General features: G+C 34.8%; 2 protein-coding genes across 2 annotated transcripts; both read right to left on the reverse strand.

Moving 5' to 3' along the window:
* Positions 1–1,363: 1,363 nt before the first annotated feature.
* LOC117418621 (microsomal triglyceride transfer protein large subunit-like) lies at positions 1,364–19,019 on the reverse strand. The gene is made up of 18 exons (XM_034031819.3): positions 16,749–19,019; positions 16,280–16,470; positions 15,793–15,936; positions 15,363–15,470; positions 13,417–13,533; positions 11,696–11,835; positions 9,339–9,492; positions 8,250–8,401; positions 6,877–7,045; positions 6,467–6,574; positions 5,552–5,761; positions 5,027–5,238; positions 4,557–4,654; positions 4,111–4,232; positions 3,628–3,852; positions 3,040–3,164; positions 2,322–2,492; positions 1,364–1,901 (listed from the first exon to the last, which is right to left on the reverse strand). The coding sequence occupies exons 1-18, from the start codon at positions 16,816–16,818 to the stop codon at positions 1,745–1,747; spliced, it is 2,673 nt and encodes an 890-aa protein (XP_033887710.3). The 5' UTR covers positions 16,819–19,019; the 3' UTR covers positions 1,364–1,744.
* On the reverse strand, positions 19,016–27,159 carry LOC131740140 (protein TBATA-like). Its single transcript, XM_059035262.1, has 8 exons — positions 26,940–27,159; positions 24,472–24,642; positions 23,283–23,371; positions 22,071–22,238; positions 21,692–21,773; positions 19,976–20,147; positions 19,437–19,486; positions 19,016–19,125 (listed from the first exon to the last, which is right to left on the reverse strand). The coding sequence occupies exons 1-8, from the start codon at positions 27,157–27,159 to the stop codon at positions 19,016–19,018; spliced, it is 1,062 nt and encodes a 353-aa protein (XP_058891245.1).

A 27,159-nucleotide genomic window follows, 5' to 3' on the forward strand; every position in this document is an offset into this window, starting at 1 on the left:
CAGGTCACATATAGATATATATATTGATTTACTTGACCTATATAGTGTAACACAGTGGGGATGGGATTGGAGTCATCCCTGCAGTAAAATGTGTGGGTTTGTTTTGTTTGATTGTATTGCTTTATTGTTTAATTGGTTTTGTTAATTATTTTATTGCTTAGTTATTCCCGGCACCTGGAAACAATTGTAAATTAGGACCAGGTGCAGGGTACTTAAGAGAAAGAGTTAGTTTGCTCGTGACTGCTGAGAAGAAGGGAGCAGAAAGTGGTACTCTGCGTCCTGGCAGTCGTGAGAGGAAAAAAAAAAAAGTGCTGTATTCAACCTGTGTGGTTTTTGTGTATTTTTAGTGGGGAAACAGCCTAGCTGTCCCACGTGTAGTCAGGGTGTTCCTGTGAGTTAGTTAGGGCTCGTACAGAGCTAGGTATTTATTTTGTTTGTGGGTCTTTTGTGTTCGTGATTTGTTTTGTTTTGTTCATCGGTTCTTTATTAAAAATTAGCGCGAAAGCGCTTTCAAACCCTCCATCTCTGTGTCTGGTCGGTATTTTAAGGGGCAAAACGAACCCGAGCCGCAAGGCTCGTTTACAATAGTCACTTGACAGTCACTTAATTTTATATATACATATATTGTAACACAGCAGGGACAGGGTTAAAATCCTCCCTGCATAAAACATGTGTGCAGGCACATTTTTGTTAAGTTTAATTGTTTTGTTTAATTGTTTTATTGTTAATTATCCCTTGCACCTGGGTAGTAATTGTAAATTAGGACCAGGTGCAGGGTATATAAGAGGTGCAGTCAGTCTGCACAGGGCTGCTGTGTGTAGACCCCTGCTTGTGAGTGTGTGCAGGTGTACCACGAGAGTGAAGGCTTGTGAAAACTGTGTTTATTTTGGTTGGTTTGTTTTACAGGGGAACAGCTTAACTGTCCTGTTTTTAGTTAGGTTCCTTGTGATGTGTTAGTTAGTGCTCAGAGAGCTAAGTGTTTATTTTGGCTTTTGTTTTATTTTGTTTTTGTGTTTATGAATTAAATAATAGCGCATCCATGCTTTGAAAACTCCATTCCTGTGTCCTGGGTCTGTGTTTTAAAGGGGCAATGAACTGCAGAGAGGTGCAGTTCTGTTACTAATATATATATATATATATATATATATATATATATATATATATATATATATATATAAAATATGATATTGTCATGTGGTTTACTTGACCTGTATAGTCAAGTAAACCACATGACAATATCAATTTATTGAAGATGTTATTTCTTTCATTGTCAAACTTTCTGGCCTATTAATGTATGTCACAGGAGTATAACTCAGTCATAAAGCATTTAAGACATTTTTAAATTAAAAAAAAATATATATAGTATTGTTTCACTGTATATTTTAGTGGGGCTAAAAATATTACATTACATACATGTGTTTTTCTAATGTCAAAAACAAGCTAATTTGCTTGATTTTTATTAAATTATAAATTAAGTTGCTGATTGTTCTGCATTATTAGTGACAGGGTGATCTAAGACCCCCACAAAAAGTACCACTTTAAAAAAATTATAATAGTGTGCTCGCCAACTGGTTAACATTCAGAATCTTGTTTACATCTGAATGCAGATGTATATGAGAAATGTGTTTGGAGTCCCTTTGTATATCAAATTATCAGCCCATCTTTAAGCTTTTTTCACTATTTGCTTACACATTCAGAATAAGCAAAATTCTGTTAATTCTGGGTGATGGACTCATCACTTCTCCTAAGCCGTTGTGTCAGTGTCTCCAAGCAACTTTTTACACATGTTCGAGTTGTCCTGGTTCAATGATGCTTCTCCTCCTTGGACATTGAATTTTCTTCCCTTTTGCAATGTGAAATTCTTTCCATCAGCAAAAGATTCATAAACTAAAAAGGTCTCCCTATATCAGAAAGAATAGAAAAGATCTTCAGTATACTTTAGGATCAACTGTCTGGTGTGAAATGCTCCAGGAACATCAACACCTCTGTATCATCAACACAACCACCAAATCCTAACCTTACAATTACAAACCCATACCTTTACCTATCAGATTGCTATTCAGTCCCACAGTGGAACTATTGAAATATTATTCTCTATACAACATAGGCTATTCAAGTGAGGATTATTCCAGTACATTTAACACTAGACAAATTGATAACCTGCTGTACACACACAAACATACTGCAAACACACATAAATATAGTTTGTACAGACACGATGATTACATATAAAAGAGGCATAACTGCAGTGTACAAAAATGAAAAAAATAAACTTTTCATTATATATATATATATATATATATATATATATATAATCTTACCTGTAAGGGAAAGACTCCTTTTTCAGTTGTAAACAATACAAAACTGGAAACTCTGAGAAGTTTACAGTATTGCCAAAAATGAATGCGTTTGTAGCTTCTACTTTGGTTTCCACAACTGCTTGTATGAAGGAAGCATCAATTTGTGTTCTACTACCAATAACCATGGCACCCCTGTAAAATTTTAATTTCCAGTTATCAGTTAACATTTAGTAAACTACTCACATATTTGATGAGGAGAATCCCAAAAATTATTCTTAAAAATTGACTGGACTATAATAAAAGACAGACAACTGCCTCCTGGGTCAAGTCAGGAGGAAATAAAGAGATATATTCAAAAACCACAAATGGGACAACAGTATTGTGTGTAAAAACATGCATATTATTAGTAGAAACTGTGATAAAATACATTCTTTATGTCTGTTTATATCAGACTTGTATATCTATTTTTCAACATTGTAAAATAACTGTTTCTATCGTCTTTTGAAATTCAGAACTGTACGATATTCTAAAAATGAAAGACTAACACAGATACAGATACAACTTAGGTCAGTTTCTTTATTCTTGGTCCATTGATCCAAGAATTCTGTTTTCCAAGAACATCTATAAGACTCTCAGAGACCAAACAATATATGTATTATGTATATCATACAGTGGGTGTTTGAACTGTAAGTAAGGATTCTTAATCCCTATTTTGAAACAATATTTAGCAAACACTTACCTGTTTGTTACAGTACTTTTGGACTCTTGGCTGAGCAGACTTATCTCAATACTCCCTGATATGTCTATGCTAATTGCCCCTTGAAACTCGATCAGTGTCTGTAGCCCAGACTGAAGCGAAATGGCCTGAAAAATATTACTCGGATGTCATAACTGGTCACTTTATTTTAAGCTTCTAAAATAAAAGTCATACTTTTAGAATTAAATACTGAGTGTGGAATTTGTAATGCCAGTAATGCAGTTTTGTTACGTCCAGTGGACATGGGAAATGATGCTTAATTTGTTTTGTGGCAAAAAAAATAAGGCTGATCATAAGAGTCTGTATTGAAAGTGCTGTCTGCTAAACTGGTTTGAGATCTTATTGTGTCTTGATAACCATGCCTGACGCACATAAACAGATAGGTATACTAGAACTACATTCATTCTAGATCGAATTGGTTACTTGACCTTGTCTGAAAGTATGGCAGATGTAAACAAGGAGCACTTTGTATATTATGTCATGTCATGTATATTATATTGTGTGGAACAGGTATTTTGCAATTGTGATTACAACCTGAGATCCAGTATATCTGCTTGTATGTTTTCCTACCTGTAGATGATCAATTATCAGGATAGTTCCCTTAACTATATTTTCTGGCTCTCCAGTGGCCGCCCAGAATTTCTCCATCAAGTCACTATAACCTTGAAAGAACACTACTGGACGGAGCTGGACATTAAACAACATGGCTGACATTCCTGCCATGGCTTCCTCTTCCTCTTCCTCCTCCGTGTCTCCTCCAAAAAAAGACTGGAGGCCCTTTGCTTCAATAGATACCTAAGATACAGCATGGAGAACTTCAATGGCCACAAAAAATGGATTGGCCAAGCTGTAATAAATATTGTTGACATAGACATTACATCTGATTCTGTTGTGGCAAATTGTCACCAAGAGGAATTATACAGATAATAAAAAGAAGAGCTACAAATGACATTTGGTACAGTATATTGTGAAACCAATCTCTTGACTGGCAACTGTATCAAGTCTACTGCATCTAACAGGGCACTAATATTGATGGAATTCAGTAAAAAATACCTGTAAAGAATGCATTTGATTCCCATGGCTGTGTGTAAAGAAATTACTGTTAATTTGCCTTAAGAATCCATTTTCTGAGAAAAGGAAGTCCAGGTGGTAGGGTGAAACCATATCCTTAGTAGCTAAAATTGAAGAAGAAAAAAAATAAAGAAACAAAAGCATGATCAATAACCATTTAAATAATAAGGATAATGTGGGATCTGTAGGCTACAAATGTATTTTTTTTTTTTTTATAAAGCAGACAAGCTAGATTCTGATCCTGCAATGCATTCCTGTTACTTCCAGGGTGTGGTCAATTATCCAGAAAGTCAGCGAACAACACTGCTTACACGTGTCATTAGTTTGGTAACTCAATTGACCCTAATTGCCTTTAATCATAATTTAGAGTGTAAAGAGGAAACAGTGAGCCCTGGACCTACTAAAGTATCTACTCAGTATATATTTACCTGTGAAATACCCAGAGTATGTGGAAGAACTTCCAATTCTCGAGAGATGATTGTAGTTATTTAACATTGGATCTTCCAAGACTTGAAGAATGACATTCCTAGAAAAAAAAGAATAATATTTATTTTCTTCAGAAAATCAGCTGGTAGGGTAAAGTCATATTAAAGGCTGGTTTATATGTAATATGTATTTATATGTCCAGGGAGACAGCTCTACAGAGCTAAATTTTTCTCAAATGCAGCTATACAAATGCACCCAAGGAGCCCTTTGGAATAAAATTCCTGAGTCATTTATTTAATAGTTTAAAAAGAAACACACAAAGTACTGTAAAAAAAAAACTATTTTATTTGGAACAGTCTTCCCAAATAATAAATAATGTTATGAGGGCTGCAAAAGTTCATTCTGCACACTTAAATATAGTTATCTTTTAATTTGAAGATAATGGTCCATTGATTAGAATGTACATACATACTTTGCCACATGGTCAGAATGTAGAATACTCTGAATTTTTGATGCTAAATATTTGGACACCTCTGGTCCTTCTTTCCCAATAGCCAATATGATATTTCTTATGTCCACATGTTGGGGAATGTTGTTGAGTAGAATGTCTGCAGCAGCGAGTCGAACAGTTTCACCAAAGCTCTTCCCTCTCTGATGAAAAATCCTTCTCATCTGATCTTTAACCTATAGAAAAAACTGTCAGATGTCTTTCCACATGCACTTTGCTTCTAGAGAGGTATTGCACCTTCTAATGTTGTATTGCATCGTGTATTGATATGAAGCAGAATAATGCCACTCCATATAACAACATTTACATTTTTTTATTGCCAGAAAATCCTGTTTAATGAACGTAGTGGAAGTTTAATAAACTTAAAGCGTCATGCATAGGGTTCTCACTCATGCTGTATCTTCTTCCTTCACACCCTGTTAATACTGTACATTATGGAACCATTGTATTCTGTATTCTACGATGTTCTTCAATGAATTAATGAAATACCTTATTATCAATGTGTGCTGATGGAAACCTTTGCAGTGCTGACAGAGCAATTGCAGAAACAGTGCTGGGTTTCTCTGTGTACTGAAGAAAAAGTGGAATAGTTTCAGGCAGAAGAGCACTCTTCAGTGCTAAAAGATATGTCTTAATCTCAGATACTTCATCCGTGTTTATCAGCCTTTCCAAAATTAGGTTTTTAGCTAACTCCACCTCCTAATAAAAAAAAATACATTGCAGTCAGTTTTGTAAAGTTATACAAACAAACCCATTAACATATTTTGCTTCCACTTAGTTTAATAACTTTTCTATTTTCTTATGTTTTTGTCAGCCTTAATTAACTGCCCTTACTTGAACTGTCTTTTTAGATCCATCTTTGTGATTGCCACCACCAGTTTTTGACCTTATAACATCCAGAAAAACAAAACCGTTGACATTCCAGGCCTATCATAACCAATGAAAGGATGTTTATTGTTATCAACGCTGACTCTTTGGCAAGGTCTCGAAAAAGAAAAAAAAAAAAAGAATGCCTTCAAATTTCTGTGTATTCTAAATGTACAAATGTATATAAATTAAAGTATTTAACTGCTGATTATATTTTAAACAAATACTAACATTATGCTTAAGATAAGTGTCCAGAAATTCCTCAGGTTGAGGTTTAGATTTGAGAAAAAGCTGCATAAGTAACACATTCTTTCGTTTGTAAGCATTATTGACACACAGGGCTTCCAATAGTGGACAGTGTATCTGGGGAGCAAAGGAGCACTATAAATGTGTTTTAACTGAAGGTATTACAGAACATGTTAACACAAGAGTGGCCGTCAATAGTTAAACAGTGCTGTACCTAGTTCATATTTGATTAGGAGTCTGCCTGGAAACACCAGGTGCTGTAAACTCCAGAATAAATTCTTTAACACTTACCTGTAATTTGCATAAATCCATTGCACACATTTTGCCCAGTACTCCTCCCAATGCTATAATGGCAATCTCTTGTATTTCTTTTTCAGTAATTTCACCTTTCAGTACATTCTATGATTGAAGTGAATACAAGTTATGTATTATTATTAAAAAAAAAAAAAACCAACAACAATAACAAATAATATATTTTTCTCTCCTGCTTTTTTCGCTGCTTTTGAAAAAAAAAAAAAAGGTAATACGGCATAGGAAAAGAAGGTTTTCAAATGTGATGAAATATATAAAAGACATATACGGTATTGCTAACTGAATTCCAATGATACTTAATTCCATCATATTTTTTATTGGAAGGGAAATAAAAATGGCAACATGGTTTACAGCTTCTACTGAAAAATGGTACCAGGTGATGTACTTACTGTTAAAGTGTTCAATAAATCTTTTGTTGGGTGAGAAGAAAAGGCACAGGCATACAGAAACTTCTTTAAGAGGGGACTCTGCTTCTCATCAGTGAATTTCAGGTAGCTGGTAAGAGCACCAAGGGAGGCTGGGGTCTGGGCCGCAGTAGCAGCATCTATAATGAAGGGGCTTAATCCAAGAATGTCAAGTTGGGACATATTTAGCATTGCTTTCAGCAAATATTCACAATAAAAATAACATGAGACCCCAAGAGCATACAAGTTCAACTATTTCAATATGGTACTTATTGAATAAGAAAAGTTTTTGAGCTGTAGTTCCCAGTTCATTAGATTTTTCTTTCACCTAGGTTGCTGTTAAGAGTAATATTTTGTTTTGTTTAATTGCAGTTATGTATTGATCAAAAATGAAAACAGGCAATACTTTAATTAATGTTCTTATTAATAGTTTGCCTTATGTCAAAGAAAGACCTGGATTATACAGTATTTCACTTTACAGTGCTACTGTGGTGGAACCATTCACAAGACAAGCAATGAAGCTTGGCACATGAATGCACTGGCAGTTCGTTTTTAGAAAGTGTTCCATCATAATAACAACTGCAGAATTCTGCCTTTCCACAGAGACTCACAACAGCTCCTGACAGTTGGAATCCTTTGAATCCCACAGAAGCAGTTCAAAGTGGCCTACTGAATATAATATCACCCTGAATATCAATTCCTTAACAAACACAAAAAGGATTCAGCCAAGGGCTTCATGAGAAATGTGACCGTTATCAGTAAAATTATTGCATAGAAAAATACGTGATAAGAGTTCACTCAAAAGTGTGGAGCTGCCACATTTCAAACATCAAACTAAGCCATTACGTTAGGGACAACATATTTATACACAGATGTCTGTCATGGCTAATTTGCATGGAGCATGATGTTTAGCTAACAATAACATAAATCTAAACTCCAATTTGGCAAAGCTGATTTAGATTTCTAATAAAGTAATTATTATGGATCGTATCATGGAGGTTATTTTTTTTTACTGTCAACTTTTCCTACTGTGTCTCCTGTTTTAAAAATTACAAACATGTTGGTAGCATCAAGATAAACAAGCAGGGTCATTTACATTGTACACGTGAGCCTCATAGTATTCATTTGAGTATGGTCAGGTGCATTGGAACTTGAAATAACTTTCAGTACTTTTCGCCATTATATTTCCAAACCTGAAGCCTCTTAATCCCAGCTGTCATTCTGCCATTTTGCACACCAGTAGGATATTTATTCATTCAATCATTCTTTGTGTTATGGTGGATTTACAGCCAATCTTTGGCAGGTTTATTATTGTCCTGTTATCTCTGTTGTACTGTTCATTACAATACAACACTTACATTACACTATCCTCTGCTTTTCTGAGCAAGTGAATAATTTCTTTCTTCTCTGCCTCTCGTAGCAATCTGACCATCTTCAGAAAGTTCTTCACTGTTGATACATTATACATTTCCAATCTTTTTTTCCTTAAAGTCTTCATGTAGTCTGTAACCTTGAATTCAAAAATATATATATAGTTATCAATTATTATAGTACAGGACTAAAAGCAATTGAGTTAAATGTGACTTTTAAATGCAGGGGTCTTTGCTATGCTTGCTTTATTTTTTAATAAAACAAGAACCTCTTTAAGCAGGAAACCAGAAACAGAATTTAAAACAACTGTACATTTTTAATTATAATTTAAATTAGACTAACACCATGACAGGCCAATGTTAATCTACAAATTACTTGTAATCACTGTCAGACAAGATTGATTATTCTATTTTATGTGTAGTACAATAAAGATAAGTCACCAACATATTTTAAACAAAATGCCCTTTGGTATGATAAGGGTGATTTATACTTTGTTGCTCTTCAATTCAATTTCAATGAAATAGTGTATTACGCTTCTTTGGTAGATTAAGGTTAGGACCTTGGGAATAGATTCAGGAATGTAATGCCTAACCCTAACCTTCAATGTAATATGTAAATGACCTTCATAAAGGACAAATATGATAAAAAATAATTTAGTTTGCTTTTATTAAACATTACATTTGTAATAAACCATACTGTAGCATATTTATAATCCTTTCCTAAAAGCTTGATCTTGCCCAGTGTATGGATCTTCGTGCTGGCAGTGCTAAATTACATCTTTAAGCATTTTAAAACAATCATGCAGTTAAAAGTAAAATAAGTCCAGGGTTTTTTGTTGTTTCACCTGAGTAGATCCAAGAAACAAAATCTGACAAAAAAATATATAAGTATAGATTTTACCAGCAAAACAAATAAAGAGCTTGTGAGAATGCTGTAATGCTACTGCTGAGGGAAGCCTGGTTAGGTCATATTTCTGCATGTGCTATTGTTGGACCTTGAGCTAAACTCACACAGCTTGTTAGACCCTTGCTAATATTGTGGGTTAAATATCAAATTAGTTGCTTAATTATTCTTACCGATGGACAGTTTGTGCAAGGTTTCTTCTTCAAAGGACCAGCATTGAGATCTATTGGGATGTAACTTCCTTGAAGAGCAGTCAATATTTCCTCAAAGCGTGGTCCTGAAAACTCAGCAGCTCCTGTGTGTGTTGTTAACAACTCTAGCTGTTGTCTAAAACAAGTGTGAAGACATTTTTTGCTTTTAGTAAGTTGCAGAAAAATCAGTTTCACCAGTGAATCTAGACTGGTTTGAGGGGTGATTCTTAACTAAATGTCCTTGGTATATACTTCCCATTTTCCAAACACTGGAAGTTTTGTGTTGAGTTAAGAAATAATCTGCATTACCAGTTATTATACAGACTGTAATTATCAGGCAGATAATTAACTACTATAGAGTAACCCCTTATAAAAGTTTGCCATGGTATTTTTGCATGGTCATTTTGCAGTTCTTCCATGCTTTTCCCTTGGTTATACTATAAATTTACCATGGTCTACAATATGCTTTACCATACATCTTTGTGCTTTACAATGCTTACCTATGCTTTCACTGTCATTTTATCACATGTTGCTATGCTTTTTTTTACTATGCTATGCTATGGGAGACGAGGGACAACTTTGTGTCTTGAGTCTTGATAGCTCTTGAAAAGGCCGAATTCTTCAGGTAATATCACTGCAGATAATTATTCTGAACATGTATGATATTTTAACGTTGTTGTAGGGAGCTACACAGGATTATATTGAAATTAACCTGTTTATTGATTTTTCATAATGTATTTAGCTAAAGATCTTCAAATAATGTAGCTCTTTTATCATCAGCATTTGTTCTGCACTGTAACTGGACTTTCTGAGGTTCTCATGGGCCCAATGTATCAGCGCCCATGCATGTCTACATAACATATTCATGTATCGAATGACTGGAGGACTGTATCAGGCAAAAGCAAAGGTTTTAAGCCACAGACAAAGCCCTGTGATATTTTCAATGAGCAACCCAAACTCTTATAACTAGCACCTCTGGGTATTTGTTCTATGATGATGACTAGACTACACTATGACTATGGACTAGACTTTTTATATAACTTCAGCTCCAAAAAAGTACTTTTTACTTTTAATTTTTAAATGTGTGTTTCTGAAAGTTCAGTTGGCCAAAAATAACTAATCAGTGGTTTGCTTTGAGGATGAGGTCTGACACATTTGAACATGATCTATAAACCAAAGCTCACATTTGCTTCTTGCAATTGCTTGATTTTCAGTTCATACTGTACAAGGTCAGTGATTTTCTATACTATTATGTAACTTGGTTGTGATTTATACTACAGAGTTAAGTATTACATTGATCTCTAGGTCCTGTTAGTTCCTTGCAATGTCAACTGATAGCTGCCTGTGAAGAGGATAGTATTAAACAACCCCTTATAGTTTGTCATGTACAGTATTATATATAATCAGTACCATAGTAATTAGACTTAGACAAACATTTCAATGTAGTTCCTGTTGTAACATCAACTCAGATGTAACCAAAATATAATCTAAGTTATAGTATCACTTACTGTCTTACGATAGAGTGTTTAAACTTATGGATGATGTGTATAATGTAATAAGCAAAACATATTGAATTTCATTTTTATTGTATCTCTTCAGCTTTAAAACATGGTGGCCTTACTGCGGCATGCAATAAGTTGTATTCATTAACACATTCTTTATGTACTGGTATAAATGGGTAATATACACAGATCTCCACAGATTTTTTTACATTTTTTAAATTAATGGCCTGCTAAAAGTGACATTTTATCAGTACATGGATGGTTTTCTGATTGGTGTACTTAGTGCACTATGGCTTATGGCTTGACACCACCATCTTTCGTATTTCAAGTTTATAATGTCAAAATATGATTAATAACCCAGGTTACGGAGGTTCATTTATTTATTTAATGAACTTTTCATTGGGTATTAAACATTTGGTATTATGTGGGAGAATTAGGAGGTTGCTTTGTAAACTGGTGTCTAAAATTGTGATGAATGTACTATTGCTATCTGCTATTTAATGTTACTGGTATGTTCAGATTTTCAACAATATACATATCAACAGTCCAATTATGCATTAGTCTACATCAATGCAGCATTCTGTTATCCCGCTTGTCATTAAACATAATGTTAAAGAAGTGAGGGCTAGTAGATGTTGGGTCAGTATTATCTAGGTATTATGTAGTTAGTTCCCAGGAGAGTTTGGCTTGGTAATTCTCAGACAGTTTATTGCTGCCCCTGACATTCATGCTGTATTACATCCTGCTGCTTTCTAAATATACTTTTAAAAACAGAATACTGGCATTTTCAACCACAAGAAAATAATTAAAGTGAAAGAATGCATATAATATACAAACCTTGAGGTGATCTTTGAGCCAACAGTAGACTGCAGATTCAGACTAATAACATGAGTTTCCTCAGATACTACAGATTTGATGAGGCTGTTTTCTACTGAGTAGACACTTTTAATGATACCCTGCCAGTTCACTCCAAAGACCTTCAAAACATCAAATTGGCATGGTTTTACAATGTTGTACTATTGCATTAATTTGATACCATATGGCACTTGCTCAGTGTGATCTTAATTGGGCTACAGAGAGAAGTTCAAGTGCTGATTTAACAATGTGTTGTTTATTATTTATTTATTTCTTAGCAGACACCCTTAACCAGGGCAACTTACAATTGTTACAAGATATCACATTATTTTTTACATACAATTACCCATTTATACAGTTGGGTTTTTACTGGAGCAATCTAGGTAAAGTACCTTTCTCAAGGGTACAGCAGCAGTGTCCTCCACCTGGGATTGAACCCACAACCCTCCGGTCAAGAGTCCAAAGCCCTAACCACTACTCCACACTGCTGCCCATAAGTAAAATGTTGCAGTTTACAGTGGGGTTACATTGCGATTGCTGTTTTAGAAAAATGTTTCTCCAGAAAAGCCTTTTGGGATGTGCCATTTTACTGCTTTGCTGTCACAATGTACAAAATAAAAATCTTATCCAACCCCAAGGGCAGGGATGTAGTGCTATATTTAGAACTGAGGGGTCCCTATTATCTACCCTAACCCCCCGAACGCTACCACGCCCCCTGCCGTCCCCGTTTCCCCATACACTCAGGGAGAACCACAGTTTATCACTCTATTTTAACTTGCGAGTCACAACAGTGAATGTATAATGGGTTCCATCTCTAACTTTAGCTATATTAAGAAATGTACAGCTGTTTGAGTGGGGGACTACGAAGCGAAATAACATCATTTCACTTATACAATTATACACAACCTTCATACAACTTATTAACTTCTAATAATAATCCTATTAGTCCCCTGTCCGTCGTCCCATTTGTTTCTGCCCCAGTAAGGATTTACAGATTGTGTCAATAATACAGTTCTGAGTCTTTCACAGCAGATGGTTGCTATGGGCCTCAAGTAAAACTGAATAAATGCCAGCAAATTCCTCCTTGATAACAGAGTTTACAGGTGTCCTTGCAAAAAAAGCTGATGACGACAAATATGAACTTTGCCTTGATTTTATAGTAACGGTATGCTTGATTTATAATAAATCACAAATAACTCAATGTCATGCTAATGTTATTGAACATGCATGCTCTGTTTAGAACAGATATACAATACTAATCAAGATGCCAGTCTAAATGAAAAGTGAATTCCAATCAAAATTTTAAACAAAAAAAAATAAACCTTGACAACTGAGTGTACTGTTTAACCCTATTCTGTTTCTTAACATTGGTTGGACATTGTTTTATTTTAAACTTAGCTCAATAAAAATAGATCCTGACTCTAAGGTGAATTTTATATCATGGCACTGCTAAAAAAGTAAACAACTGTAATAAAGATAACTGATGGTGTTGGCATTAATTAAATACTGTAGTTGCATACACTTATCATGGTTTCATCAACCTCTTGTATGTATCTAGCATCTTTTTGGTTAGAAAGCCTCAGGAATTCTTCACTGTTGAAACTTATGCAGCAAGTCTGTGGATCTATAAAATATCCTAAAACATCCATCTCCAAAAAAAAAAGAGTTTTAAATCACAACAGTAAGTAAATACAGAATTATACCTTGTTTGCAGACGTATGACCAAAAGTCGGATTTTCACAGCTCTGGAGGTTCTTTAACTTTAGCACCTGGTTCTGAGAAACTGCATACGTCACACTGCATTTACCAGATACATCATTCTGCAAAGAACATTTGAAAACATAAGGTGTAATCATATATGGTATATTTATACATTACATAGAGGATACACCATAAACATTCTTATTGTAGTACAGTAGTTATTCCACGAATGAGGATAGCCGAATAAGCCACAAGCCATGGAAGAGTTTGTGTGAGCTAAATCATAGAATACTATACATGTTCATAGAGTATTCTGTTTATATAACAAGCATAATTGTGGAAAAGAATGCTTAAACCTAATTTGAATGTACTTTGGAACAGTGTGAGTCACCTGGTGATTATGTTGTTGGATTTGAATGAATGCAAGATGAGATCTAGTAAGAAACATATTCACTCACTGAATGTGAAAAATAAAAAAAAAGTTATTTGATGCTATATATCACACCACTTGTTGTATAGTCTAGGATATGTTGCTAAATTATAACATTTAGTTTCAGAAGAGTAAGAGTTCATTCTGTGTCGAGTGGGCATATTGTTCTTAGTTTTTTTTCATCAGTCCCATTCAAATTCCCATTGAAATTATGATTTTTTTCTTTTTCTTTGTCTGATATGATGAGCTAAGGTCTCTGAGTATCTCTATTGTATTTTTGTGTGTGTATGTGCATCCATGGTTACAGACACCTCTTACCTAACCTGCAAGTGTACTTGGATTTTTTTAGTTTCTTGCACCATACCAATAAAAAGAAAACTATCCAAGTTTCAGGCACCAAACCAACAAAGGTCAATCAAGTACAGAAGCACTGGTTATTTAGCTGGCATGTATAGCTGGTAAACACACAAAATAACAGCAGCAGAAACTGTGATACAGAATACTACTGAACTCATAATGAATATTATCCAGGTAAGCAATTAAAGAGAAAGAAAATTGGAACGGTACACAATTTCAAATCGGAAGATTTTAAACTGAGAACTCTTATCTTTCATAAGGTGCATACAGCATTTATTTGCTTGGATACACTGATCCATATTTTTCATGTTTCTTTTTATATTAGTGGCTAGGGTTTATTATTATTATTTTTTTAGCTAAACATCATAAAGCCTCAATTCTACCCCCTTAAAATAATTTCAAATAACTAGAGTTACACTAATTAATCTAAAAATGGTGACAACAGATTCCTTCATTACTGATGTGCAAATCAGTCAGAACAAAGCTGCATGTAGTTACCATGTAGCAGCAGGAACCATTGGCAGTTATTCAATTATGGGGGCAGCAGTGTGGAGTAGTGGTTAGGGCTCTGGACTCTTGACCGGAGGGTTGTGGGTTCAATCCCTGGTAGGGGACACTGCTGCTGTACCCTTGAGCAAGGTACTTTACCTAAATTGCTCCAGTAAAAACCCAACTGTATAAATGGGTAATTGTATATAAAAATAATGTGATATCTTGTAACAATTGTAAGTCGCCCGGATAAGGGTGTCTCCTAAGAAATAAATAATAATAATAATTATATGGCTGTTAAGCCCTGCAGAATAATGGTACTGGTAATGCTTTAAGTTAATTGTTTCAATGCCACTGGCTCATTTTATTTTGTCAGTCCTTTCTTAGAGCTTGCCTAGTATTCCCAGCAAATTTTGTAGTTTTAGGCAATTTCTTTTTACCAGTGAAAATAATTGAGTGATTTAGTGTAATTCTATTTTTATATTTTATCTTTAAGGTATACAGATATTTTAAAACTATAGCTTTCCTATAACCTTTCTCTCTCATTTCTGGCTTTTGAATGCTATTGATGATGGTTCCATCCAGATTGCATTTTAATAACAAATAGCCACTTGTTGTTTAAATGAGATAGGATCAATAGTTGTATATTCATTTGAAGGGGTTGTGCCTCACCTCTATTATAGACCCAGAATGTTGCTGGAACTGGAACATGCTGACCAGGCCTCTTTTCATATTCAAAACGGTCCCATTGTTTTCATTAGCTCCAAACATTCTTACAATCTGGAAGAGGGTTATGAAGATATTAAAACATGGGTTCTTAAAAATGGGCTCACTAGGTTAGAACAATGGTTGGGGGGGGGGGGTACTCCTGGACCACTCCTAGGCTAAAGGAGACCAGTAAACATCCATTGTTGTCAGACAGTTTTACTGTGAATGAATTACCATATCAGCTTATTTATACCCTAGTCAAAAAAACATAATAACATATGTTGAAATCATGAGTGTGACAACAATGGCATTACATGCTGTCAGTATTGTGAGGCAAACTACTGAGGTGCTCAATTATCCTTGAATTGTAAAAAGGAGGACTACGTTACATTACCTTGCCCAAAACAGATTGAAACAGAACTGGTTTTCTTAATTGAATTACAGTGTCTTGTCCGAGTAACCCTTCCACAGATGAGTCTTCAAAGATATATTGATTGTCTTCACGTTTTACATTTTTTAGAACCTTGATGTCTTGAAACTAAAAAAAAATAATAATAATAATAATAATAATAATAATAATAATAATAATAATAATAATAATAAAACAAGCACAAATAATAAAATTAAGTGACTAAACAACATTACAAAGACAAGGCGTCCAGACGAGCAAACACTTTTTTCAAAATAGATTTCATGCTATTAATTGTATTTTCCCATTTATTAAAATGGAAGTCTGGTAATTACAGCAGTACATGTAATAAGTATTGGAAAATCATATGGGTATGGGACAAAAACAATGCAGGAATAAAAGCTAATATTTAACAGAACATTGTAGGCACCTAATGTACTGTATAACTACAGCTTGCCAATATGACACTAACTTGGATTTGTATTAGCTGATCCAGCTTGTTAGTGCTGTTTCTCCAGAGTGAGTGTATCTGAATTAGAGCTTCTATCCCGAACCCAGATCTTAGGATGCCAGAACCAGAGGCAGGTTCCAGTAAAATGTCCAGTGTATAGAGGTACTCATATACAACTCCTGACTTATAGGGAGGGACAACTGTAAAGGACACTAAAAAATAAAAACGAACAATGAGATCACAACAATGTAAATAAATAGCTTCACACAACTCTCAAAAACGCAATATGTTCAAAGATATTAATTTATGATAGAATGCATATTTTTCTTTGATGCAATAGAACATGACCACTGCAAATACAAAAAAAACAAAAAACAGTAGAACCACATTAAAATCTGCATTAAAATGTCTTTTGAAAAAAATAAATGCTAATGTATACCTAGAAAGTTACAATTAAAAACTTAGCTTGAATAAATGTTAAAAATTGTACCATTTTTCTCAATCAAAACAAGGAAGGACAAGGTCAGCAAAGTATTTTTGAAAGCTTTAGTCATCTTCATGATGGAGAGAGCAGTGCAGGATAAATGAATTCCAAATGAGAGAAAGCCTTCTTCCCCTTCTCTCAACTTCTCACATAAGAATAACAAGAGTCAATAAAAGTGCTTGCCAAATAATGAGCACAGTTTGGAAAGAGGCAGGGCACCGCCATGTTAGATCATGCCCAAATTTCACCAAAAAGAGTCTGTGTGTACAGAAAACATGATCAATAATTAACTGTTTGTTGAACAGATGGAATGTAAGTTTTGCTGAGTCATTAATTTTAACACGATATGCTGTACATAATGATTTTTGATATTGCTTTATATCAATGCTGAATTTTAAACTGTAGATCAGATGTACCCAGCATGTGAGGAATTCATTTTTAATGTCGATTACTTTTTCTGTTATCTACACCTTAATAGTCTTTAATCTTCTCCTCTTCACATCCATATTTACAAGTGACAAGTGTTTTCTTCAATATAATTCTTTAAAATTCAGACAACTTTATTTACATTAAAGGACAAACTGTTGGAAGATACATTGTTTATAAGCATTTATCTGTGCAAAAGGTTGTGGTGCACTATACACAAGGTGTGTGTTATTTACAAGGCGTGTGGTATACTTGAGTGTAGATTACATGTGTATCATAATTCGCAACCTATATGAACACTAACACATTTTTCTTGCGCCTGTCTACAAAAGCTGATGTTACAGTTGAGCTTTTATTTAATTTTGATAAAAACTAAAACTAAAACCAATGGTTTCATATTGAGATTGTTGGCATTATTATAAGTGTACAGTTTATGCTTAATTGATAAATTAATACGATCATATATTTAATCACAGTTTAAAGTATGATTGATCCTACTAAGTATTCTGTTTTGCATTATCTCTCTGCATTTATCACATCAGAGGAACACAGTTTATGAGAGGAGCACGTCTAATGTGAGTAGCACATTATAAATAGATGCCTGTTATACAAGGGATGTTCAATGAATCTCCATAATCATACACACAATGCCCAATGCAAGTTACAGCATCAACACACTGATATTTTATGAAAATCACAGCATCTACTTAAATTAATAAAGGGACTTAGAGAGGATGTGATTGTAAGTGCACCATTCTGTTTAGCTGATAACATATAATTTAATGCAGGTACTGTGTGCGAGTTATGAAAAAGTAAGTTGATAGTCAGTGAATGTTCCAATTTTATTGTATTCCTTCTTGTTCTCTATGTCTTCTGATAAAGGCAATTAGGGAAAGGCATCAGCTACATGGGTTTAACTAATGAAAACCTCCAGTAAATTGATTTCTTACAAACCAGCATCTTAACAATGCCTCATGATTCCACTACAGCTCCTAATCAGAACTAGACTCTGTGTCTTTTGTATCAATAACATTAACTCTTTGAAACTTCTGACAACATTGACATTATTCGTTATTGGTTTTAATGTCCTGTTTATTTATTAAAAATTATAAAGTTATTCTTCACATACGCAATAAAACTGGAAGATTTACAACTGGTGTAATTAAGCACAAACTAATACTGGGCCCTGCTTTGTGTAATTAATTACACAGCATCAATCCTTTTATTTTAACAGAATATCCTATATTTAAAAAGTCTATAGTCATACGTTTAAAAGGAACAGAACCCAGTATGGAAGATTATATTTGGTTCATAAGGTTAAATGTGTGACACAGTATGACTGGATGTGTTTTTACTTTGTTCTGGTTGAATCAAAAGCAAATTAAATGTAAGAATATGCTTCTGCACAACATCAGTGGTCATTTCTACAAAAATATAGAAGAGCTTTTTTGAGTGTGCGACCAGTCCCAACTCCACAAACATCAACAATTAAACAAGGTATACATGGATGATTAATTGTTTATTTAGCAGACTCCTTTATCCAAGCAACTTACAGAGACTACGGTGTGATCTATGGATCAGTTGCAAAGTCACTTATAACAACGTCTCACCCGAAAGACGGAGCACAAGGAGGTTAAATGACTTCCTCAGGGTCACACAGTTACTAAGAACTGTTTTATGACTTTGTTTGTGGAGACATTCTTTAGTGTACAAAATGCCTTATATTGGTCAGCACCTCTTTTTATAAATGCTTGGATGTGCACAAATGCATTCATGATTATAGTTGTTGGACACATTTGAATAAGGAGACTAGCAGTGTACAAGTCCACAGATCACTATTAAATACTCTACTGAATTAAATTGTCTTTGGAGTTTCCAGAGTTACTGTTTTCATTTTCTTGCGACTCAAGAGACGGATCTGTGTGAATCTGAAGAACCTCTGCTGTTCCAATACGCTCTGTAGACAAAAGAAAATGTATATGTTATCATATTAGCCAAGTGCTGTATTATCCTTTAAAACCATGTTCCCAGTGTATGAGTACAGATGCTGCAGTCATATTTATAATTGAATATATTGTAGCGATCTCACAGGGCGAGGCAATCCACACACAGGCGCAAACCCCCATAGCACTGATACCGCTGTACAAAAGAGTTGGCTCTTTTGCAAGGAGCGTATATCGGTCTTACATCGCTGTGTGTGATTACGTCACCTACCAGCCCTGTTGCTGCCTTCCCCTGTCCATGCTACAATATAATAAATTCCATTACCTGGCATCTCCTCTTCTTTAATTGGTTTGGGCTTCTGTTCATGGTAGAATCTGACAAGAAGCATAGTAGTGCAAATTAATTCCCTGATACATGTGTTTACTTTTAAATGAATGGGACACTGTAGGATTCAGTAGAGAAGTGGGAAGTTAAATCTGTTTACAATAATGATCAGAATTATTTAATATCTTTGCTAATTGTAGTATAGGTTACGATTACAGCTCATATCTTCAATTCTGGTACTAAATGCTCCAGGAACATCTACAATTTGAATAACATATTGTACAGAAAATCACTTTTCAAAAGTCTTATAACTGTTGCATCAAATATGGAAATAATAATACCTGAACCACAGCAGGAGCCGAAAAGTACAATCATGATATAAGAAGTGGTTATGAGCAGACATCAGAAGATGGAATATTGTAAATTGAAACACCACCACTTATGACAACCGACAAATCTAGCTAAAATTACAACTCTTTATGGCTCCCCACAAAGATTCTCATATTTATTTATCAATAATAGCTCATGTTGCATCTTACCGATTTAGCAGGTTTTTGTTCATGTTGTGTCCAGTAGTCAAGGGGCAGGAGGAACTACGCGCCAGTGGAGACATCTGAGTGATAAATCTTTCCGGATTCTCACCAATTTGTTGATGGTCAAAGGGTCTGTTTGCCACTGCAGTTTGGATCATTCCCATAACCATGTCTTTCTCTAGATAGAGAGAGACCAGAAAAATAACATATATTATTATTTATTTATTAGCAGACGCCCTTATCCAGGGCGACTAACAATTGTTACACAATTTCACATTATTTTTACATACAATTACCCATTTATACAGTTGGGTTTTTAAAAGGGACTGAGCCACAATGGTGACATTAAATGGAGTTGACCAACACCCTGACAAAATAGGCATTAAAACAATAAAAATAGCGTTATAAACTTTAAATAACATACTTGTAATTTTTCTTTTCATTGTTAACATCTTGACAACTTTTTACACTTATAACGTTAAAGTCTGTTTCAAATCTATTTTCAAAATGGCCGCTCTAGCGCAGTAGGGTTTGAGATCTGTTCTCAATCACTGCAGGAAGAGCGAATAATAAAAAAAAAACACATAGCAAGTGCTGTGGGTTTTCTCTTCCATACCACATCATGGATCGTTATTGCTGTGTTACCTGTTTGACAATGTGGGAAATAATCCTTACACTATCAGTGCACTAGAGCAGCCATTTTGAAAATAGTTTTGAAACTAATAGACTTTAAAGTTATAAGTCAGGATGTTAACAATAAAAAATGAAAATTACAGGTAAGTTATTTAAACAGTTGTAGCAACACGTGTGGATGTATAACACTATATTTTTCGGAAACCCGCTACTTACTCTAAGTGCAGTGGAAATCAGTTGTATGACTGATAAATGTGAGTTATATTAAAAACCTGACGTGATACTATCAGGGGCTTTTCCCCATTGACTCCCATTACATTCTGGTGAGACATTGTCTTTCTTGAAACAGACAAAGGACTTCACCAGAGATTCCACTTTAATCACTACTGGTACAACACAACTTCAGTCTTGTATTGTGACAATCAGAGGGAGTCATCCATCTTGTAGTATGCAAAAGGTTAATGAATACTCAGATTCTAAGCTCGCTCTCTCTCTCTCTCTCTCTCTCTCTCTCTCTCTCTCTCTCCATATATATATATGTATTTATTTATTTTAAAAATCTGCCTTTCTCTAGCACTGACATTCTAACACAGGCTGATTATCAATACTCAGTAGTACTTGGTTCTGTGAAAAAAATAACACCTTAGGGGGACATAATGGAGAGTGTCTGTGGGAAGGAGATTAGGGGGGTGTAATGTTTACTCTCACTGAACATATGTGTACTATTTAAAAAATATTTATTAAACCTTAAGATAGCAAAACTTTTAATGTTGAATAAATAAATGCCTGAAAACAGCCACTCATATAGTTTTTTGTTTTTTTTTACAGGTTTCGTTTAGCAAATAATGCAAAATCATTGCTAGTGTGCTTTGAAATGGATTCAGATGCAAATGTTGGTTAATTATTATAAAACTGAAAAGCAATGTCTCTGTATTTGGCAGAAAAAAATGTCACACACAATGTTTTGGGGGGGTTTTTTTGCAGAAGGAACAATTTGGCAGATTTTTACAACTGAAAAATAAAGCTGTATATAGAGCTGCAATTATTTACAGCATTGCCTGAATGTTTCAGATGTATTATTCCTCTTACCACGTTGCCCTGCTGACAGTAACCATTGCTGAACTTGAGATAAAGAATCAGTTTGGAGAATTTGACAGAGCAGTTCCAGAACCTGTTATGGGTCAAATGATTTGACAAGGATCAGTGTGACACAAATAGCAAAGCACACAACACTTGACCTGCCAATGAAGCAACCTTGTAAATCAGCAGTTGGTATTTGTACTGTTGAGTTCAAACTCTATTATTAATTAATTCTTACTTCTATTCAATCAGTTTATTATGTACCAATTTTTCTACTGGGGTAAATAGATATTGTATGGTACCTATGATAGCTCATCAGATTTATAATATACATTTATACTAAATAAACTAAATTTGGTGTGTTGTATTAAAAAAAGCTATATTTTACCACAAGTTCCTGATTGCAGATAGCTGCAGATGGAAATTGACCCTTGGTTCGGGCATGTCTTCTTGAAGCCTGGTTTGAACGGCGACTTGCAGCTCGTGATGATGGTGGGATTATTCGACCAGTCTGTTCAGAGTACTGTGTAACTCTGTGTACCAGTACTTCTTCTACCTATCAACACATTATTAATACTCCTGTAGTGTTACCTGATTTCACCTGATACCAAAAATAAGCATTTTACTCCTGCTTTAGGGTTGCATTCATATTAAATAACTTTTTGGGCCTAATTCACAAAGCATTAACCAATGCTTTATGGTTTAAGATATATATATATATATATATATATATATATATATATATATATATATATATATATATATATATATATATATATATTATTAAAAAAACTTAAACTAATGCTTGTATGAGACTCTTTATATTATGTTGTGACACATTAATTGAATGGCATTTGCTCTTGTCTATCATCCTCTCATTGTTTACTTTCATTTACCTGTACATATACTGTATGTTTCATGCTAAGTTTTTATTAAAAGTGCAGTATCCCACATATTCCATACCATGTTGAGAATATGAGCTCAACAGGTTTTTCATGTAAAGTGTTATCAGTTGAACAAAATTGTTTGGAAAACCCAAATTTCTAACTCTGTTATGCCGGTAAGTAGTAGCAGGGGAATGCAGGTTTAAACATGTTAGTTGAAGGCGGTCTTTATTAATACCCTTGTTAGGCAATTTGGAAACCCCTGATAACCCCCTGACCAAACAAAATAGCAACAATGGATTGTGTACCTTAGAATTCTCTCCAAAAATGTGTTGGGCATCAAACACAGTTAATTTAAATGCATACAACTCGGCCAGCAAATAGACCTTCCCAAACAACTGTGAATGTATAATAGACTTTTTGTTTAAACTTCTAAGCCTACTCTAAGTGTTGCTCCACCCTACAGACTAACAGTGATACTCTGGGGTCATATCTGTGCTACTGTCACCCCTGACAGCCATAACACAAGGCAGGCACCCATTAGCAGTGTGACCAACAAAGGCAGACATCCAACGAGCCTCAGCTGTGGGTCAAAAACTCATTACTACCGGATAAGCCCTGCAGTTCAGTCGTGTTGTTAATAATATACCCACTCCTGTACTGGAGCTATGAAAATAATGTATTTGTTAATATTATTCAAAACCCTGTACACTTACTTTCCTTTCCTCTTTTTCAAAAGGGCCTGCCAGACAGACTTTAGCTGCAAGATCTTTAAGCTCCTCTCTCCAGGCCTCCGACAGCAAACCTGCAACAAAAAAAAAACAATGATTTGTGAAGATCAAAATTGAACAGCACAGTTCTGGATATCAACAAGAAAACCCCTCTCCTATCAACTTATGCAATTGTTCTGGTGTTTCTATCTCCAAGAAGACACATCTTAACACATACAAAATAATGGAATACATCTTAAATTGAGCCTAAAAGTACACTGGAACTGCAAAATGTGTCATACATGTATTTATAATATACAAGTAAATTATACAAAAGTATCCAAAATGATGTGGAGTACTCAGAATTTGAATGTGCAATTCAATTACTGATCTTAAAATTTTAACAAGCCCTGCAAATGTTTTTGTAAATATATTTGTACATCTTTGCAGTGTTTTGTAATCTGTAGGATTCCCATACCAAAAATCTATTAGATAAACTACAATGTGAAATCAAATGCTATCACTGATTAGATAAGCATACTTCTATCATTGGACCCTATTCACAAAGATCTAACTGCACAACTTATTTAAAGAATGCATGTATTCATTTATTAAGGTCTGTTTGTATTCATGATATACATGAAACTGCTCTGTGTACACTAGAAACAAAACCAGCAGCAATCTAGAACGGTTTCGTAAATATCAAACTGTATTTTATTATTGATAAAATGCATTATTTAAATTACTCATGTGTTAAAGCTGCACGAATAGGACCCATATACCCTAGATAATGAACATTCCTTTACACAAAAAATTCATGACATAATGAGAACAGTGATTTAGTCAGTCAGGTTTAATAAAGTATATCTGAAATTCACTGCACTGTCAACAAGGCTGAACTATAAATTAGTAACAATTGGTTCTTATTCTAATTGCACCAAGTATTGGCTGGGGACTCATATGGAGCACTGCGTTGGTCTTTGTGCTTCCGTGGGGGTAGGGAGGAGAAACAGAATGGGGCTATAGATATTTCCTCATTGTGCTCAATCTACCAATACTGGTCAGACACCCCCAACAATGCCAGGCTGAGACTTCCTAGTCCTGGGCCCTTGTCTCCTCTTGATTGTTTGGTGGGTGAAAAGAGGAGATTGACATCAGAAAAGGGTTAACAAAACTGGGTGGAATAAAACCATACCTGTGCCCTGTATTTGTGTACCACCTCCGTAAAGCTCTCCAAAGGGCAACTCCAACCCTGGAGCTCCCAAAACAGTCATGGGAAACTGGCTTCTAATTAAAGGGTGTGGACACAGAGGGGTAGAAGCATACCAGTCGTCATTTACCATGCACACAGGGTTTCCATTCAGACCTTAAGAAAAGGAGAAAGGGTCAAGTAAATATTTTCAGAAATCTAGGTCAGCATGTTCTGACTAAATCAAGTTTGATTCTTAAAGAAAGTGTTGGGAGTATGGGCAAGTCAAAAAAGCCAACCATAAATATTATTGATCATTACATTACACATTTTAAATGTGGTAGCTGCTATTCCATAGCTATAGTCGTCATCCATATTTAATAATTTCTACTTCTTCTTTTCAGCATGCCGGCATGTTATGATCAATCTACCTAAAAATCCTGTCTAGTCCTAAATACAAGGACTTATCAAGACTTTGTGATTTTCTTTTTTAGTTTTTTTATGATAAAGTACTACCACCCACAAAGTGTAGTTCCCTTATTTTGTATTCTAAATTTCAGAGCTCTTTTATCTAAATAAATAAATAAATAAATAAATAACTTCCAGTATGCGTATTCAGAAAGTCTCCTGCTAGGATCTGAAAGCAGAATTTGAAATAAGTGAGAAAAGGAAAATGCATGCGGGGCAAAGCACTTACCAGTGGGCTAATTGTCATACCCTTCATTGGTGTGTTTGGATTTTAGAAGCTTCCCTTTGATGGGAGTGGTATAATCAAGTCATTATTATTTGTTTATTTAGTAGACGCCTTTATCCAAGGAAACTTTCAGAAACTAGGGTCTGTGAACTATACGTCTCACCCGAAAGACGGAGCACAAGGAGGTTAAGCAACTTGCTCAAGGTCACACAGTGAGTCAGTGAGTGAGCCGGGATTTGAACAAGGGACCTCCTGGTTGCAAGTCCATTCTTTAACCACCAGACCACACAGCATCCTATGTGGGTGGCAAATTAATAATGTACTGTACCACACACTGAGAAAAAATGACTTTTACACAATCTAAAGCTTTATTATCTGCAGATATAAGTTCAGGAAAGTCTCATTACCAACAGTATAGTACATTGTCATTGGTTGCCATCCATATTCTATGCAAGCTTATCAGGATCAATTTATGTTCTGTTTGCATATTCAAAGTTTGCCCTCTTTCGGTGTGGAGGAGAAGGATGTTATGAAGATAACAAGACTTAACATAAGTTTAGGTTAGAAGCTGTCAAAATAAAAATATGACTAAAGCAGGTGTTTGCTGCTGGTCATAGATTATTTTTTTTTTTTTTAACAATGATGAGCAACAACAATGAGAGCAGAAGGAAGAGCCCCTAATTTTAGTGCAAAACTGTAAAATGTGCATTAAAATGTAAACTATACATGTTTTGTGATTTCTTTGATTCTTCATATATTTTAATTCAATGTTAACACCTAAAATACTGCTTATTGTAACTACAATCACTAATATACTACTGCTAAGTTTTGTGCATATTTTATTCTATGATACGGGGGAAAGCTAAAAGTATTATGCAGTTACCCATGGGTTTTAAAGGCTCCAATATAAAGATAATGCTATTTTAATGTGCTTGTTCATTGTGTGACATAAAGATGCACAACATCTAGCGTGTACTCAGCAAGTGCTTGGCCTTTTCAAACTGCACCACAGACAAGCCTGAACAAGTAAAACAAGCTGGAAAGAAATTCAAACGCTTGTTTTGGGTTGATTACAATTCATTGAAATTGACTAGTGACATATAAACTACACATTAATTATTTATGATCTTTGGCAGGTGGCACGTAGATGAGGACTATGCAAATGCATGCACAAGATCTATTTTAAATACACAGAGAAAACATAGAGGCTTTAATGCAATTCTATAGAAAGAAATAATTCTATATATATAAAAAATAGATATGCTAATCAGAGGTTTTTCTTGAATAGCTTTGTACATGTTGTTGTGCAACTATAACAGCAACACATGTAACCTAGCAACCACATTGTTCTCATTATTATAACTAAACATATGAGATACTTGCAGTATTCTTTAATCTTATTGGTATATTAATGTTCCTTCTTTAACCCTAACTGAACCACTATGATATTACTGTATATACTAAAGAAAATAGAGCATTTGGAATGTTGCTAACAAATGAAGGTTCCTGTTATTTACTCTGTGATAGTACAAGGAACAGTAGGAACGTTCCTAGACTTTTGCAAATAGGAATTACAGGATAGGAACCATAACCACTGACCACAAGATTGCTACTGTACGTTGTGAGGGCATTAAGCTGTTTTCTGCTGATCTAAAGCCATTTCAACAAAGGGATATGCACACATCAGTCCTGTTGATGCCCCCAGCATGCCAGCAGACCTCAAAACTACAAATGGTATGCTCTCCATTTGATGGTGATTTTGCATCTCACAGTTTGTTACCTTGAATGTGAGTCACTCTATGGGGATGCGGGTTGTGCCTGGAGAAGAAGGAATGATGACTCAGAGTCCCAAACCGAGGACTGCCCTTGGATGGAGGCCTTACAGCATCATCAATAAAACGTAGAGGGTTATTAAATGATACATCCCCAGCTTTAGTCATGCTTTTCAGTATGTCCTTATGGTTGAAGGTACTGGACACTGGATCTTCTAGTTGCTTCAT

This window comes from Acipenser ruthenus, chromosome 13 (genome assembly GCF_902713425.1).
Source record: "Acipenser ruthenus chromosome 13, fAciRut3.2 maternal haplotype, whole genome shotgun sequence".
In the NCBI taxonomy this organism is placed as follows: Eukaryota; Metazoa; Chordata; class Actinopteri; order Acipenseriformes; family Acipenseridae; genus Acipenser; species Acipenser ruthenus.

Coding starts and splice junctions, on each gene's coding strand:
- LOC117418621 (XM_034031819.3), bottom strand. CDS start 16,818: ATGAAGATGACTAAAGCTTTCAAAAATACTTTGCTGACCTTGTCCTTC. Junction 11,836..13,416: donor GTCATACGTCTGCAAACAAG/GTATAATTCTGT, acceptor GATGTTTTGAAG/GTCTTTGGAGTGAACTGGCA. Junction 5,239..5,551: donor CAGCACACATTGATAATAAG/GTATTTCATTAA, acceptor TTTTTTCTATAG/GTTAAAGATCAGATGAGAAG.
- LOC131740140 (XM_059035262.1), bottom strand. CDS start 27,159: ATGAAGCAACTAGAAGATCCAGTGTCCAGTACCTTCAACCATAAGGAC. Junction 23,372..24,471: donor TACACAAATACAGGGCACAG/GTATGGTTTTAT, acceptor TTTTTGTTGCAG/GTTTGCTGTCGGAGGCCTGG. Junction 19,487..19,975: donor AACAAAAACCTGCTAAATCG/GTAAGATGCAAC, acceptor GCTTCTTGTCAG/ATTCTACCATGAACAGAAGC.